This window comes from Mastigoproctus giganteus, chromosome 11 (assembly GCF_048544385.1).
Source record: "Mastigoproctus giganteus isolate SK-2022 chromosome 11, ASM4854438v1, whole genome shotgun sequence".
NCBI lineage: Eukaryota > Metazoa > Arthropoda > Arachnida > Uropygi > Thelyphonidae > Mastigoproctus > Mastigoproctus giganteus.
This window is the reverse complement of record NC_143585.1, coordinates 10,948,069-10,966,281: the sequence shown is the minus strand read 5'-3', so window position 1 is coordinate 10,966,281 and position 18,213 is coordinate 10,948,069. Positions and strand designations below refer to the sequence as shown.

The 18,213-nt window shown below is 38.3% G+C and overlaps 1 protein-coding gene across 1 annotated transcript in view; it reads left to right on the top strand.

Moving 5' to 3' along the window:
• The window catches only part of LOC150077702 (alpha-tocopherol transfer protein-like), a 51,823-nt gene that overhangs the window by 19,343 nt on the left and 14,267 nt on the right, over nucleotides 1-18,213 (top strand). Inside the window, exon 3 of the mRNA XM_090384700.1 lies at nucleotides 3,309-3,419. Coding sequence (XP_090240826.1) covers nucleotides 3,309-3,419 — 111 coding nt within the window. The remainder of the gene's footprint in view (nucleotides 1-3,308; nucleotides 3,420-18,213) is intronic.

Below are 18,213 nucleotides of genomic sequence, written 5' to 3'. Positions count from 1 at the left end.
AGATAGGCACATTATTGTAACCCTGAAAACTTTAGCATCAATTACACATTAAAAAAATGAGTTCACAGGGATGGGTTCTTCTCAGCGACACTTTTCGCTGCAGCCCTGGATCCATTCCTCTAAACCTGCAATAACATCCTAACCCACACGGACGACATTAAAATCATTAAAATGTTCTTTCCGTCCAGCAATAGCGTTAGCGAGCACAAAGTCGTTCTACAAGCCTCACATCAGTTAACTAACCTGGCCAACTTCCTGACTTCGATTGGTCTTGAAATAAACCCTCTCAAAACGACCCAGATGTCCTTCTCCCGAAAGCATAAAAGGCATAACATCACTATACTCTTAAATGGTCAACCCATACAGAAAGTCGAATATCATAAGGATCTAGGAATTACGTGGGACAACAAGTTATTCTTCAGGAAGCATATTATTACCATAAAGAAGACCCTTGCCGCCATCTGGAGCTCAAAACAGGAATTAAGTGGGGTTCATATTGCTCCACTGGTGAAAGAATACATTATTAGGTCTGTTGCTCCAGTTGCCTTATACGCTTCGGTCATCTGGTCATGAGCTCCAGAAATATATATTAAAACTCTCCTAAGTATCGAATATTGGCTTCTTAAGTGGTTAAACGGGATCTTACCCTGTAAGTTTATTGTAATCGGGACAAATATTCATATCCTGGTCAAGTCACTGACAGGTAGATGTGATGCGCCAGTCCTATAAGGCATCACCCACGAAGTCAGAGGCAATCATGAGTCTGCAAATCAAACCACTCCGGTCCAACCTAATCTCCTTGAAAAGCTTTAACAGAATGTTTCTGGTTAATACGATGTAAATCCTTAACTAGTTAAAAGTAAACTGTGAAATATTATGCTGCAGTAGGACCTACAAAACAGGTGTCTTTCAACAAAAAACTGAATAGCATCAGTACTAACTGGAACATGATGTGGATACTGCATTTGGGAGACACCCAGCAAGATGGACTTTTTTTTTTTTACTAAACTGTGAATATTCATGTAATTTCTATCCCCTCTGGCTTGCACGATGCAAAGGGGAGATTTTAACTAGCCGTCAGTTGAATAAATAAATAACTCTTTGCCTGAAGTTTCTATTTACAGCTATTCTTTTCTTAAGTATAAACTATTTGTGTAAAACATTTCCGTTTCAGTTATTATTTGGCTACTTAGTTATATTCTCGAATCTCTGTTACTCGACCAGTTTCTTCCAGTTTGCTTCGCTGCTTTTCACTCTGTCATCGATACTTTTTAATTACGTAGCTTATTCTTATTCCCCTGCATATAATATCGCTGGTTGCTTTGCTCTCAATTCTTGGAGATGACTCTGGTCTCACTCTCTTCAATAAAAAAAAATAAAAATAAAAATAAATAAAATATATATATATATATATTTGAGAGTGATGGAAAGAGAGATTACAGAAGTACGTAGGAAAAAAAAAACTGTGCAAGATGAAAGAAGAGAGAAAATGAAAAATTAAAAACAAAAATAGGATAAAAAATAGGAGAAATAATTATTATACATATAAAGAAAGAAGCCAATAATATATATTAGATATAAACACGATTATAAAAGATTATATTGTCGTACATCGCAAGGTTCTGGTGTCGTTTTCAAGTGTCAACTACCAGAATTGCCCGACAAGACACCTATATATTGTCCTCTGTTTCTAACATAAAGTAGATGCCATAGCAAAATAGTATTATATCAAAAATTAATAAAATAAAAATTACAATTATAAAAATTCAAACTAATTTTTTTTAGGTTAAAGAAGGATATAAAGACAGCGGGTTGTAATTTAAGGTTGACACGACAGGGGAACGGAAAAAAGAAAACGAAAGAATGGAAATAAAGCTAAAGCTAAAATAAAATTACTAAAAACAAAGGCTATAGTTGTGAGGACAAAAACTATTGTACACAATAGACAAAGGATATAGAAGATTTGTATAAAAATTAAAAATTGTTTGTAGCTGTTCATAAGTAATATTATGGCTAACTGAAAGTTAAATAAAGTAGGTTATAGGAGAGTAATAGACACTCCTGCCCTCGTATTGCACTAATGGCCCAGAATGTAGAAAAACGATAGATATAGGAAATTTAACAGTATATGAATGAAGAATATAAAGTATTTGCTTGTCTCAGTTAGCTATAAGTAGTATTTTTCCTCCAGTTTGCCATAAAGCCATAATATTGCTTATAAACAGCAACCAACGATTTTTAATTTTTTATAAAAAATTTTTTCTATATCTTTTGTCTACTACTCGCAATAGCTTATGTCTACTTTCCACAATAGCCTCTGTCTACTCACAACGAGAGCATGTCATCCCTCTTTCAAAGTCGATTAACTCACGACGTTTATCCATAATAACATCCAATTACCGTCTAAATGAATTCAGTGTACCTATATAGCTGCCAAGCGGTGGGTTCGTCCAATTGCGAGAGGGATGACAGCGTGGCGTTACCCGTTATCCCATTAGATGACAGGCCATAATAAGATAATCTTCGAGAAATTAGAAAATCAAATCAAAGGGAATTACCAATAACTCGAAAAAGCGTGTCCACATGGCTTGAGAGGCTTTCAACGAATGGGTAGATCGCACACACCTTTGGAGATTGTGGTAACTTTCTACCTACCACATGACAATTTATAGACCCAACAACCAACATTGCTCTCCTGGGAAAGCTATCCATCAATAGCTATGAAATTGCAGCGGTCATACTAAGCCAACCAACAAGCACACCACAGGCCGAGATAATTCCCTCTTTTTATTATTAAGATATGTAGTCCTTACCTGCTGGACTTACTGTCCCATACTTTCAACAGAATCATCGAAACAGCTACTCTCTCTGAAGCCTGGAAAACGTACCACACAAAATGAATACCAAAAACCAATAGACCGAAAAGCGGAAAAGACTACAGACTTATCACCATATGATGCAACTTATTAAAAATCTTTGGGAAATCCATACTCAAACAATTAAATAATCAATATTTTGGACACCATCCATGATATCTTCACTCAGTCATCAAAAACAGACCAACAAAAAAAACCGATTAGAAACCAGTTGAAGGATCTAAACTGCCCTGATAGTAAAAGCCATATGGATATCCTATTCCTAGATATTAAAGCCGCTTTTAACAGGATAGCAATTCAATCCCTTTTCTGAATATTAACAATTTAGTAAAAAAAAAAAAAATATATATATATCAACTTGTTTAGAAAATGAATGTGCCATACTTCGCCACGACTCTCACACATTTTGCAACCTTTCGCCTTTCCTTCTAGGATGGTTTTCCCTGTCGAGCAAAACAGATCCACTTCATAAAGGCTGCATATCTTTTGAAAGCCACGTGGTATATAATAAAACAGTTCGTCAGTGAAAAGATGCAATACCGAGTAAGTGTTACAATGTCAAGTTAAAAGCATTTATAAATTAGTTGATATTTTACAAACATTTCAAAGAGTATTACAATTCAAATAACAAAGGAATAAACTTCCTTTTTTATTTGAATCGTGTGTCAATATCGTTTAGTAATCCTGATGTAAAGTAAGTGGTGAGTTACACATAATTTAGCAGTACTGTTATATACCCCCTCCTCTGTTTGCCCAAGTACAGGGAGGGAAAAAACCTGCCATGACCGAAAAAGATTGATATAAACCAATTGAAAATAATCAAATTACATAAAAAAAAAAATTTCAGACAAAGTCCAAACTTATCCTTGAGGTTGTCACAGACATTCTCTCAGATATGCCAGACAAGCTGCACTTGCTACCTAGGAGTCTAAAATGCTGATGGAACTGATATTCGCGTGACACTCAAGTCAAGTGGACCCGATTTCGGCGAAGCCCGGACGGTCTGTGACAGCCAAATCCTCTGCTTGAACCTTCACGATGATGGGAGTAATAGTAATCCTGGATATAACCTCCATGCACAAGTACATGGTGGGTGAACCAACATAAGCAGGGGTCCAAGTGTGGCGCCCATACAACATGGAGGAATGCCGCCCCTATATGTTACCAGGCAGTACTAGGTGGTAGACGACTCTCATCAACTGGTGCAATACCACCACTTTGCTTATTGGAGGCTTGAATTGATGGAACCCATGTTTAGTCTTTAGAGCTAAGTTCCGGTAAACCCTTCCCTATCTCTTCCATCATGCAGTATGATTGATTACTTTTGAGGATTATCTGAACGATGTCCATTTCCACTTGCAGTCTTCCAAACCCCATGTACGTTTTCTGACAGAATCTCAGTTATCGGTTGATTCAACTACTGCTCATCTCAGTTGCCCAAATTATTCGCTGTATGATTCATTTCGCCTCAAAGGTGGTATTTGTGCATATGTGCGTTCTGATATTCCCTGTGAGAGACTTGGCGATTTGGAATCTACCCTCTTTGATCTTCTCTGGCTTAAAATCTCTCTACCTCATTGTGTAAAATTCAGCTGTTGTCTCTACCGTTCTCCCAACCCCACTAATCACTTGGAGCTCTTTGACTTCCTCTCTTTGCAACTTGACTTTCTCCAGTACAACTTTCCTAACAGTAAGGTAATTTTCCTTGTTGATTTTAATGTTCACAACTCCAGCTGGCCTCCGTTTTCTAGTCACACCGACCCAGCTGGTCGAGATGCTGAGGCTTTTGCAATTACTAATGACCTTGCACAGATTGTTCATTTACCTAAAGAATAACGGACAATTCTAATCATACAGCCAACACGCTTGATCTTTTTCTCACAAACAACCCTTCTAAGTACACGGTCGAAGGGAGAGAAACTTCAGCCACATCAGTTCACAAATCGGTGATTGTCTCTTCTCCAATGGAGCCTTTATCTCATGGCTATTCCAAACCTCCTGTTGTTTGGCATTACAAGAATGAGAAATGAGATGACCTGCGAGATTTCTTTTCTTCTTTTCATTGGTCGGATTACTGTTTCAAAACATCTGATATCAAAGTTTGCTCAGATCGTGTCAGTGAAATTATTCTTGCAGGAATGGAATCCTTTATCCCACACGCCACTTTAAAATCTCGTCCTTTATCTAAACCTTGGTTTTCCAATAATTGTGCTAAGGCTGTTCAAGAGAAGAATGTTGCATATCGTAATTGGCTTGTTTCTAATTCTTCGTTTTCATTTTCTGCCTACATCAAAGCTCGCAACAATTGTAAAGCAGTTATTAACCGGTCCAAACTACAGTTTGAACAGACTAAGAGTAGAAAACTTGCTTCTACTTAATGGTAGAAGCAAGTTTTCTACTCTTCTACTTTTACCTTAATGGTAGCCGAGCACTCTGGTCCCTTGCCAAAGCTATTGGCCGCAATTTTTGCCCATCTTTGCTCCCACCTCTTACCAAACCAGATGGTTCTATTGTCACTTCAGCCAAAGATAAAGCCGACTTGCTAGCATCCCATTTTTCTTCCAACTCATATATTAATGATCTTGGTAAAACACCTCCCACCATTCCCAACACGCTCCATTCAATGCCTCCTGTGGTCTTTCGTCAAAACGATGCCAGAATTTTCACGAATCTTGATGCTAAGAAAGCTCCAGGTCCCGATGGTAATTCTCAACCTGTTCTCAAAACCTGTACTCCTGAACTTACTCCTATTCTTTGCAGCCTTTTTTCACTTTCTTATTCCAAAGGTGTTTTTCCTTCTGCTTGGAAATTTGCTCATATCCAGCCAGTTCCTAAATAGGGTGACAAATCCCTCCCATCCAATTATCGTCCCATTGCAATTACTTCTACTCTTTCTAAAGTAATTGAGAAATCAATTAACCGCCAACTCTTAAACTACCTAGAAACCTTTCGTCTGATCAACGATCGCCATTAAAGATTTCGTCAGTGTTGATCCACTGGTGATGTTCTGGCTTATGTTATCCTTTTATGGACTAATTCAAGGGAAAGGTTCGGGAAACACAAGTAGTTGCTCTTTACATCTCAAAGGGTTTCGATCGTATTTGGCATACAGGTCTGCTAGACATTCTTCCATCTTATGGTTTACCAACTGTTTTTAATAATTGGTTATCCAGTTTTCTCTCTTGTCGCTCACTTAGGGTGATGGTAGATGGCTCTCTGACTCTACCCTGACTCTGTCTTCTAACTTCTCCACTAATGCCGGGGTCCCCCAAGGTTCAGTTCTTTCCCCCACACTTTTCGCCTTGTATATTAATGACCTTCTTTCATTGCCTGGAAACGCTGTCCCTAGTTTTGCCGACGATAGCACATTGCATTCCACTTTCCATTTTGAGAAACCTTGTCCTGCTCAATCAGCTTCAAATCTCGAATATCCACAACCAATTCCTTAAATGCCGATCTTCAGGTAATCTCCAGTGGGGCAAAGACAACTTAGTTCATTTCAACCCTTCCAAAACTCAGTCTTGTCTTATATCTCGCAAAAAGAATTCTTTTGCTCCTATGCTTATCTTCTGTGACACTGATTTCTAGGCAAGATCATATGTCTCTATTGGTGATTACCCTAACTTCTAATCTCTCTTGGCACAAGCACATTACAAATATTGCTTCCTCTGCATCTAAAAAACTTGGTTTTCTCTTTCGCTCTCGGCGTTACTTTTCTTCCAAACAGCTGCTCACTCTGTATAAATCGCAAATCCGTCCTGCCATGGAATAGTGTTCCCACATCTGGAGTGGTGCCCCCTAAACCTCTCTCAGGCTTCTTGATTCCATTCAGAAGAGGGCAGTTAGGTTAATTAATGATTCATCTCTAGCAGAGTCTCTCCACTCGCTTTCTCATAGACGTACTGTTTCTGCTGCATGCCTCTTCTACAGATACTTCCATGAGCACTGTTCTTCTGAATTTCCTTCTATAATTCCCGCTCTCTCTTTCAAAACAGTCCGAACACGTGCCGCCACCAGCCAACATCCATTTACTGTCCAACTTCAAACTCACATACCAACTTTTCAAGTCCAATGTGAACAAATATCTTCTTTCGCCTTTTCAACTTCCAACCTAAGCGTGGTACTAAGTACTATAGGTTCTGGTACCTCTCGTGTTTGGGACCACGCTTGGGTTGGAAGTTGAGAAGAAGAAAGAAGATATTTGTTCACATTGAACTTGAAAACTTGGTATGTGAGTTTGAAGTTGGACAGTAAATGGATGTTGTCTGGTGGCGGCACGTATTAGAACAGATACCCTAATATCTGTTCTATCAGCGTGTAAAACGCTGATAGAACAGATATTCGGGTGATATTCAAGCAAGTAGACCCAATTTCGGCGATGTCCGGAAGGCCTGTGACAGCCAAATCCTCTGCTTGCACCTTCACGATGGTGGCACTGTTAGTAATACTGGGTATACCCTCCATGCACAACCCACTTGGTGACCACCCAGGTATGAACCAATATAAGCAGGGGTCGGCATTACTGAATGCGGTGTGGGCACCACACCGCATGGAGGAATGCCGCTCCTCTGTGTTACTAGGCAATACTAGATGGTATATGACTCTCATCAACCGGTGCAATGCCACCACTTTGCTTATTGAAGGCTTGAAGTGATGGAACCCAAGTTTAGTCTCCAGAGCTAAGTTCCGGTTAGCCCTTCCCGATCTGTTTGAGCATGCAGTATGACTGTTGAATTTTGAGGTTATGATGAACGTCGTGGCGAGATCCAATATTCCTTACATTTCGAGGGTACATCTCTAAAACGGTGTTCAGAGGCCGGATGCTAGTCAATACACCGGACCGAACCTATTAGTAACTCTTTAGGAGGATTCCAGATCAGCTAGTGTACAATCTGGCTACCTCTACTCTGTCCAGATATTGACTGGAGGGAGTGCGAGTAGTGTTCATGCTGCGAGTATTGTTGAGGCCACGTTAAGTCAAGTATCTGGGTATATTCTTGCCATGTGTACGCCATATCGAATGCTTCATACAGCAGGTCCTCCCCACTTTTCCTTACTATTGAATACACCATGAATTGTCAAACTAATAGAGTAAGCTTACCTGCGAAAAGTTCTAAACCTCCCAAACACTTCCTAATTCATTTTACAAATATATGTGGTCTCAATTCTAATCTCAACTACGTCCATTTCCACTTGCAGTCTTCCAAACTCCGTGTACTTTTCTGAGAGAATCTCAGTTATCGGTTGATTCAACTGCTGCTCATCTCAGTTGCCCAAATTATTCGCTGTATGATTCCTTTCGCCTCAAAGGTGGTACTTGTGCATATGTCCGTTCCGATATTCCCTGTCAGAGATTTGGTAATTTGGAATCTCCTTTCTTCGGTCTTCTCTGGCTTAAAATCTCTCTACCTCATTGTGTCGATTCATGTGTTGTCTCTACCGTTCTCTCAAACCCACTAATCCCTTAGAGCTCTTTGACTTCCTCTCTTTGCAACTTGACTTTCTCCAGTCCAACTTTCCTAACAGTGAGGTAATTTTCCTTGGTGATTTTATTGTTCACAACTCCAGCTGGCTTCCGTTTTCTAGTCACAATGACCCAGCTGGTCGAGATGCTGAGGTTTTTGAAATTACTAATGACCTTGTACAGATTGTTCATTTACCTACAAGAATATCAGACAATCCTAATCGTATAGCCAATATTCTTGATCTTTTTCTCACAAACAACTCTTCTAAGTAGACGGTTGAAGTGAGAGGTCCTTTACGCACTTCAGATCACAATTGGTGATTGTCTCTTCTCCAAGGGAACTTTTGTCTCATGGCTATTCCCAACCTCGTGTTGTTTGGCATTACAAGAATGCAAAATGGGATGACCAGCGAGACTTCTTTTCTTCTTTTCCTTGGTCGGATTTCCGTTTTCAGTGAAATTATTCTTGCAGGAATGGAATCCTTTATCCCACACTCTACTTTAAAATCTCGTCCTTTATCTAAACAGTCTTTAAAACGGTGATGCGAAAAATTTTTCTGTAGGCGTTTTATTTGGGGTAATAACATCTGTTCAGTTGGGGAGTGCCCCATCCTGCTCTGTGATTGGTTGGTGAAAAAAAAAAAAGTATATATTTTACTTATTAAATGGAACCGCATGTTTTTTCTTTTTGTTATTTTTTTAAATGTTTACCAAAACTGGGTGATATAGTTATAAATGTGTGACTGTGACTTTAAGAGACCTGTAATCTGCAATGAATTGTGGGGTCCTCCTTTGTAGGGCCGGCCACTGATCGTTGTTTATTCCTTCTGATTCTATGTTCCTGAAACAAAAAGTTTTCTTTATTTTATTTTTTTAATTTCCAACCGTGATACTATTGGAAATAAATACTGTGTTATTGTTAATCCATTTTGCCAGTGAGAAGCTGAAATTAATGATTTTTATTTTATTTTATTTTGTTTTCGATGGTTAAATATATATTTTTACCCATAGCTATGTATGGTGGTGCCATCTATCGGTCCAATCTGCAACTTCAATTTTACGCTATATTTGAAATTTTACATTTCTAAAAGTAATTTCCCAAAGTTTAAGATTTTAAGGCTTTTGATGAATGGAAAAAATTCCAAAGTTATTTTCTAGTAGCTAAGAAAATGACAGACGCAATATGTACAGAAAGAATATTTTTTTTTATTGATAAGATTTTACAGAGCTACAAATCGCAATTTTTTTTTTTTAATGTTAAAATTTTTTAAAATTTTTAAAAAGACAAAAGTATAAATAATTAACACAATCACTTACATAAGATACAAAGATTTTTATCTGAACGGATTTCAATGTGTAGGCACAATTAAATTCATCGATCATCGAACTTACTCCACTGAATAAACCATACAAGCTGAACTCTGTTTTCATCCCCTCTTTCTGGCACTTAGCAGAAAAAATTTGAACGCCAGTATATGGTTTTACAGTTCTCATACAATATGCATAGACGTCGTTAAACGATACATCGGAGGAGTTTGGAAACACATCGGTCTTTAGACGTTCTCTAACGCTGTCAAGGTGCTCCAATATAACTGTTTGCATTAACAGAAATGATGGTTTTCGTTTTCTAGGCGTTGAAGAAAAGTATCGATATCTGTGATTCTAGTAGCCAAAACTTCAAGCTCAAAAAGTTGTAAGGTTAAACATACCTCTGGCTCTAGGGATGTATGTTTTCAGTAGAAGTCACCAGTGCCGTCCTCTGTATCGATCCGGGCAATTGGATTTCATCTTTAGCTTTAGCTCTAACGAAAAGCAACATATCAGACAATCTATCCTTGAATTCAGTCCACTGTCTTCTCCATAATCGCATGTATGCATTAGATGTTTCGATCGTAATATATGATTCGGATTCGTAACAAGAAACTCGCACTGTGGTACTATGACCCAAGCGTCTATAGAAAATAACGTTCTGTTTTCTCACTTCATCAAACTTTGTAGACACTGACATTTTGTCAACCGCACCTAAAAAGTTTCAAGCTGCAACTGAAGTCCAAAATGTTGCCGCCTCACATTCGCAGAATCTAGAGCCACATGGCTACAGCCTCCCCCATCAGCACATAATAGACCCAACTCTCCCATGGCGAGGGGCGTGATAAACTACGTGACTGAAGCCGATTTATTCAAAAGCAGCTCCATAGGACTGTCTTTTTTGCTTCCTAAAATATATGATAAGAATGTAGTCTCCTCGCAATAAAACAAAGGCTTGTTTTAACTTCAAAAGAAGGTGGTAACTTTATGATCGCAGATGTGCCAGTAGAAATCGATGAACGTGTGGTGTACCGAAAGCTGTTTTTCTTTCTATTTTTTTTTTTTTTTTTTATTTTCAATAAAAAAATAAAAAAAAGACGTGTTTTAACCCCAAAAAGAAGACCGCTACTTTTATGATTTGCAGGTGTGCGCTCATAGATTTTGTTGCACGTGTTATGTTATGTACGGAAAGTTATTTTTCTTAGGAATAACCACTACAGAGAGAAAAAAAAAATTATTTCCATTTACTGTATACAGTATTTTCTTAAATTCATATCAGTCCTTTTGAATAGTTAAATTAGAATCACAGCAAACAAGAATCTTTTTTTTTCCCTAACAGTTTTCAAAAGTAGCGTTTCTAAGTCTAATGAAACACATACTTTATTCTAAAATCAAAATCGTATTCATCTTTAATCCAAAATCATACCAGAATAGAGAAAGGGAACGTCATAGTTAGATTGAAACTCGTTTATCGGTAAATTTGATTTCAATTCTGCGATGTCTCTACTCAAAACAGTCTTTACAATAAAAATTGCTATTTTAAACCATTTGCTGAATGTTCGTTCGTTTTAGTCGTTTTCTTAAGTTCATTTCATTCCTTTAGAAAGACAAAATAGAATCACAACAGCCAAGTATCTTTTTTTTTCTCACTGCTTTCAAAAGTCGCATTTCAAAGTTTCCAAAGGTCATGGGCCTAATGACTTGAATGAGTATAATGAACAATTGTACAGAGAAATAGAGTGGGCCAGTAAATCTGAATGTCTTATAATGGGGGATTTTAACTTCCCAGATATTGACTGGAACTTGTGGGTTGGTCACTCACACACTAGTCACACTTTTGTGGATTTATTGGATGATTGTTTTCTGCAGCAGCATGTTCGAGAGGCAACCAGAGAGAGTAATACTCTTGATCTGGTTATCAGCAGTGATCATTTGTGTATTAAGAATTTGCAGATTTGCTGAAGTGGGATTTACTCAAAGAGGTAACTACCGTCAGGGGTAAAGGAAAGGGTTTTTGCTTCCGTAAAGGGGAGTACAGTGGTCTCAGACAGTTTTTAAGTTCTGTACAGTGGGATCAACTGACGATGTTACAAACAGTAAATTCTAAGTGGGAAGCATTCAAAGAATTAATCGTGGAAGCTACTAGACTTTATATACCGATTAAGAAATATCGTTCAAGGTTTAGGCCTAAATGGTTATCAAATGAACTAATGAGACTCTTGACAGAGAAGAAAAATGCATGGGATGCATATAAATTATCAGGTGACGCAGAAGCCTGTGGCAGATATAAGCTAGTCTGTAATCAGGTCACAAAGGAGGTTCGGCAGGCGAAGGCAGATTACGAGAAATCTTTGGCAAAAGATGCTAAGAAAAACAGCAAGGATTTCTTTACTTATATAAACTCTAAAAGGAAGGGGATGAATATGATTGGTCCACTTGACATCGATGGTTCGACTGTTGATGATCCTGCTCAGATAGCAAACAAACTGAATGAGTATTTTGCATCTACATTCACACATGAGGAGTTATTAAGGTTTGAAAATGGTAGAAGGTTATCAAAGTGTAGCAGGGTGCTTAATGATCTTGTAATAACTGACAGCAAAGTGGAAGAGAAATTGTTGAAGTTAAACGTAAGAAAGGCACCTGTGGTGGATGGGATCTATCCGGTTATTTTAAAGGAGGCGGCAAAGCAACTAAGCAAACCCTTAGCCATAATTATGAGAGCATCCTTGGACTCAGGGGAGGTTCCCACGGACTGGAGATGTGCAAATGTGTCCCCAATTCACAAAGGTGGATCGAAGGGTGACACGAGTAATTACAGACTAGTTTAGTTTAACTTCTGTTCCGGGTAAAATAATGGTGTCGCTGGTTAAAGATGCATTGCAGGATCATCTAGACAAGACTGCAGCAATAATTCAAACACAGCATGGGTTTGTTAAGGGAAAGTCTTGTCTGACAAATTTGATTGGTTATTATGATGTGGTCACAAAGGAACTGGATGCAAAAAATAATTTTGATATCATGTACTTGGATTTCAGGAAAGCTTTTGACACTGTTGCGCATGAAAGACTACTGTACAAATTGGAGCAGAATGGTATTAAGGGTAAGTTGCTACAATGGATAAAAGAATGGTTAAGTGGGAGAAGACAGAGGGTAGTAATCAATGGGTGCTGCTCTTCGTGGACTAATGTTATTAGTGGAATCCCACAGGGTTCGGTGTTGGGTCCACTGTTGTTTTGTGTATTTATCAATGATATTGATGAAGGTATATCAGGCTTAATGTCGAAGTTTGCAGATGACACAAAGGTTGGCAGGGTTGTTAATGGCAGTAATGGCAGTGTGCTACTGCAACAGGATCTAGATAATTTGGGCAGATGGGCTAAGAAGTGGCAACTGAAGTTCAACCTTGACAAATGCAAAGTACTGTATATGGGTAGAAATAACCCCAGAGAAACGTACCAACTGTGTGGTACTACACTTAAAGTGGTAGAAAATGAAAAAGACCTGGTGGGAGTAATTGTGAAGTCAGATATGAAGTTTTCTGAGCAATGCAGACAGGCTGCTAGGGCGGGTCATGGGGTTTTGTCAATGATATATAGGCTTTTTGCTAGCAGGGAAAAGGAGGTGATTGTCCCTCTGTATAGGGCAATGGTCAGGCCACGCCTTGAGTACTGCGTACAGGTCTGGAGGCCTCATTTTAGGAAGGATGTAGATTTGCCTGAGCGTGTACAGAGAAGAGCAACACGATTGGTGGGGGGAATGAAGGGATTCTCTTATCAAGAGAGGCTTAAGTTCTGCAAATTGCAGTGGCTGGAGACTAGGCACCTGCGCGGTGATCTGATTGAGGTCTATAAGGCCTTGAATGGGTTGAGCACGCTGAATTCTGATGGGATCCTTCCACTTGTTCAGATTACCAACCTACGGGGACATAAGTTCAAATTAAGAAAGGACAGATGCAGAATAGATGTGCGGAAATTTGCCTTTAGCCAGCGGGTGGTTAATTGCTGGAACAAACTTCCATCTATCGTTGTGGAAGTTGATAAGTTAAATAAATTTAAGGAGGGACTGGACAGGCATTTAGAGGGAATGGTGTGATTTTTTTTTTTTTTTTTTTTTTGGCTGATGCTGCATAAGCTCCTACACTTGCTTTCTTGCGTCATGTGCCACTACTACTACTACTACTACTACTATTTCACATTTAAATTTTTAGTTTAAATGAAAAAAAAAAAAAAATATATATATATATATACTTTAATTCGAAAATCAAATCGTATTCTAAAGTAATTTTCCAAATATACTATACCTTCGAAAACCTGAAAGTAAAGATTTTTAATGTGCTCTATACTGTTCGATGTGAAAATTACTTTTACCAATGTTAGACTATGATGGTGACTCCATACAGCGATCCTTTCTGCATCTTGATTTAATATTTTTGTTCTATATTTTGAAATATAACGATTTTTATATTAATGTTTAAAATCACTCACCCACAATTAAAATAAGTGTGGGTGAGTGAGAGGTTAAGATTTTGACCTAAAGATGGTTTTATTTTCGGACTGTGAACTTCTTTTTAAAATGGCTATCATTATTATGTTCGGACATAGGAAATTTCAAGGTCATTAAATTTTTAAGGAACTATAATCAGTCACTGGGAATTCTTAGTAGAATAGTTGTGCTACCTGATAGCTTTGATGTAGAAGTGTTCAGGATACCAAATTGTATTTAAAAATACTCACGTGTTGCTGAGTTATACATTATTGGTATTTTCAAGATCACAGTAATTCTACCGAGTCAGCCATTTGCATGTTTCCAGGAGATAAAAGAACTACAGCAGTGCCACCTGCTCGTTCAGTAGTGACTAGAAATTCGGCATAAATTACATAAAATTATTAAAATAATGACATCACGAGATGATGATGATGTAAAGTGTGAATTGGGAACATTGAATGCCGACTCCATATAACGTGGTAAAAGGCAAAGACAAAGAAGAAGAATGATTTTTAAATTATAAAGTAATTTCCCAAAGCTGTTTTAAGATTTTCAGGCTATTGATTAATTGCAATTTTTAAAAACTAATTTCTCTTTCTATAGTAACTAAGAAAAGGTAGGTACAATATTTACAAAGAGATATTTTTATTGTAGTTAGGTTAACATGATTAGCTACAAAATAAAAAGGTTTAAACAGTCACGAGAAAAGTTACGGTTGGCTACAATACCCTGCATCTGTTGTAAGAACATCGCGAATTCGGTCATTCCATATGATAGGAAATGTAGAGGCGCCCGATGTAGATTTTCTGAAATACATACAGATCATTCTAATATGTATAGTGGGTAGATTTTATAATTAGAATGTAGTTAAGCAATGTGCTTAAAGAAGAAACATCGAACAGCTTACAAAGTAGTAGTAGTGGCATGTGATGCAAGAAAGCAAGTGTATGAGCTTATGCAGCATCAGCCAAAAAAAAAAAAATAAATAAAATAAAAATTACAAAACAATCCCCTCTAAATATTTGTCCAGTTCCTACTTAAGTTTATTTGACCTATAAACTTCCACAACGACAGATGGCAGTTTGTTCCAGCAATTAACCACCCGCTGGCTAAAGGCAAATTTCTGCACATCTATTCTACATCTGTACTTCCTCAATTTCAATTTATGCTCCCTTAGGTTCGTAATCTGAGCAAGTGGAAGGATCCCATCAGAATTCAACGTGCTCAATCCATTTAAGGCCTTATACACCTCAATCAGATCACCGCGCAGGTGCCTAGTCTCCAGCTGCTAAAATTTTCAGAATTTAAGCCTCTCTTGGTAACAGGATCCCTTCATTCCCCTGACCAATCTTGTTACCCTTCTCTGTACACGCTCAAGCAAATCTACATCCTTTCTAAAATGAGGCCTACAGACCTGCACGCAGTACTCAAGGCGTGGCCAGACCATTGCCTTACACAGAGGGACAATTACCTCCTTTTCGCTGCTTGCAAAATTACTGTATATCATTGACAAAACTCCATGACCAGCCCTGGCAGCCTGTCTGCATTGCTCAGAAAACTTAATATCTGACTGCACAATTACTCCCAGGTTATTTTAATTTTCTACCACCTTAAGTGTAGTACCACACAGTTGGTACGTTTCTCTGGGGTTACTTCTACCCATATGCAGTACTTTGCATTTTTCAAGGTTAAACTTCAGTTGCCACTTCTTAGCCCATCTGCCCAAATTATCTAGATCCTGTTGCAGTACCACACTGCTATTACTGTCATTAACAACCCTGCCAACCTTTGTATCATCTGAAAACATCGATATTAAGCCTGATATACCTTCATCAATATCATTGATAAAAATACAAAACAACAGTGGACCCGACATGGAACCTTGTGGTACTCCTCCAATAACATTAGTCCACGAAGAACAGCACCCATTGATTACCACCCTCTGTCTTCCCCCACTTAACAATTCTTTTATCCATTGTAGCAACTTACCCTGAATACCATTCTGCTCCAATTTGGACAATAGTCTTCCATGCGCAACAGTGTCAAAAGCTTTCCTGAAATCGAAATATATGATATCGAAATTATTTTTTTGCATCCAGTTCTTTTGAAACCACATTATAGTATCCTATCAAATTTGTCAGACAAGACTTTCCCTTGACAAACCCATGCTGTGTCTGAATAATTGCTGTAGCCTTGTCTAGATGTCCTGCAATGCATCTTTAACCAGTGACTCCATTATTTCACCCCGAACAGAAGTTAAACTAACTGGTCTGTAATTACTCGTGTCACTCTTCGTTCCCCTTTGTGAATTGGGGATACATTTGCACATTCCGGTCAGTGGGACCTCCCCTGAGTCCAGGAATGCTCTCATAATTATGGCTAAGGGTTTGCTTAGTTGCTTTGCCCCCTCCTTTAATATAACTGGATAGTTCCCATCCACCCCAGGTGCCTTTCTTATGTTTTAACTTCAACAATTTCTCCTCCACTTTGCTCTCAGTTATTACAAAATCATTAAGCACCCTATTACAATTTGATAACCTTCTGACATTTTCAAACCTTATCAAATGCTCATGTGTGCTTGTAGATGCAAAATACTCATTCAGTTTTGTTTGCTATCTGAGCAGGATCATCAATAGTCGAACCATCGATGTCAAGTGGACCAATCAGAATCATCCCCTTCCTTTTAGAGTTTGTATAAGTAAAGAAATCCTTGCTGTTTTTCTTTGCATCTTTTGCCAAAGATTTCTCGTAATGTGCCTTCGCCTGCCTAACTTCCTTTGTGACCTCATTACAGACTAGCTTTGATCTGCCATATGCTTCTGAGTCGCTTGATAATTTTTATGCATCCCATGCATTTTCTTGTCTGTCACGAATCTCATTAGTTCATTTGACAACCATTTAGGCCTAAACCTTGAACAATATTTCTTAATAGGTATGAAACGTTTAGTAGCATCCACGATTAATTCCTTGAATGCTTCTCACTTAGAATTTACTGTTGGTAACATCGTCAGTTGACCCCACTGTACAGAATTTAAAAGCTTTCTGAGACCACTGTAGTCACCTTTATGGAAGCAAAAACCCCTTCCTTTACCCCTGATGGTAATTATATCATTAAGTAAATCCCAAATCAGTACACTGTGATCACTGCCACCTAGTGGTTCTTTTATCTGCAAATTCTTAATACACGAATGATCACTGCTGGTAAACAGATCAAGAGTATAACCCTCTCTGGTTGCCTCTCGAACATGCTGCCGCATAAAACATTCATCCATTAAATCCAAAAATGTCTTACTAGTGTGCGAGTGACCAACTGGTAAGTTCCAGTCAATATCTGGGAAGTTAAAATCCCCCATTATAAGACATTCCGATTTACTAATCCACTGTTTCTCTGTACAATTGTTCGTTGTACTCATTGAAGTCATTAGGACTATAACACACACTCCTAGTGTTATTTTTGCTTTTGCAGTGCTTATGTCACACCAAACTAACTCAACAGTGCACTGTTCATCTGTATCTTCTCGATGCATTTCTTTTGATTTTATGTTTTTCTCAAATAACAGCATAACACCTCCTCCCTTCCTATCCTGACTATCCTTTCTGTACTCATTGTACTCCCCAAATTCCAGTTCTGCATTCCTTATATCTGTGTGACACCACATCTCTGTTATCCCAACAATATCCGCCGTTGATGTCTTGACCAACACTTCAAATTCATCGACTTTATTAACTATACTTCTAGTATTGATATACATGCAAGTATACATGTACCTATCATGATGAGAGCCTTGTCGATCAATTCAGCCCTGGAGGGATTGTGCAAGGCTCAAGGGGTAGAATTTTTTTCAGCCTGGACTGTACTTGTTAACAGGAGAGATTGCTTCTACAGGGATGGGATACACTTAAATAGAAAGGGTGCAAGAATTTTTGCTGATGCTGTCGAGGCAGTGTTAGGTGGGTCGGAAAACTGCTAGTTGGGGGGGATACAAGGACTAATAGATTAACAGTAGCCAGTGACAGAGGTGGAAGTGATTCTTGCACTGCTTCTATTCAAATGAGCAGAAGTCTGAAAAACAGGAT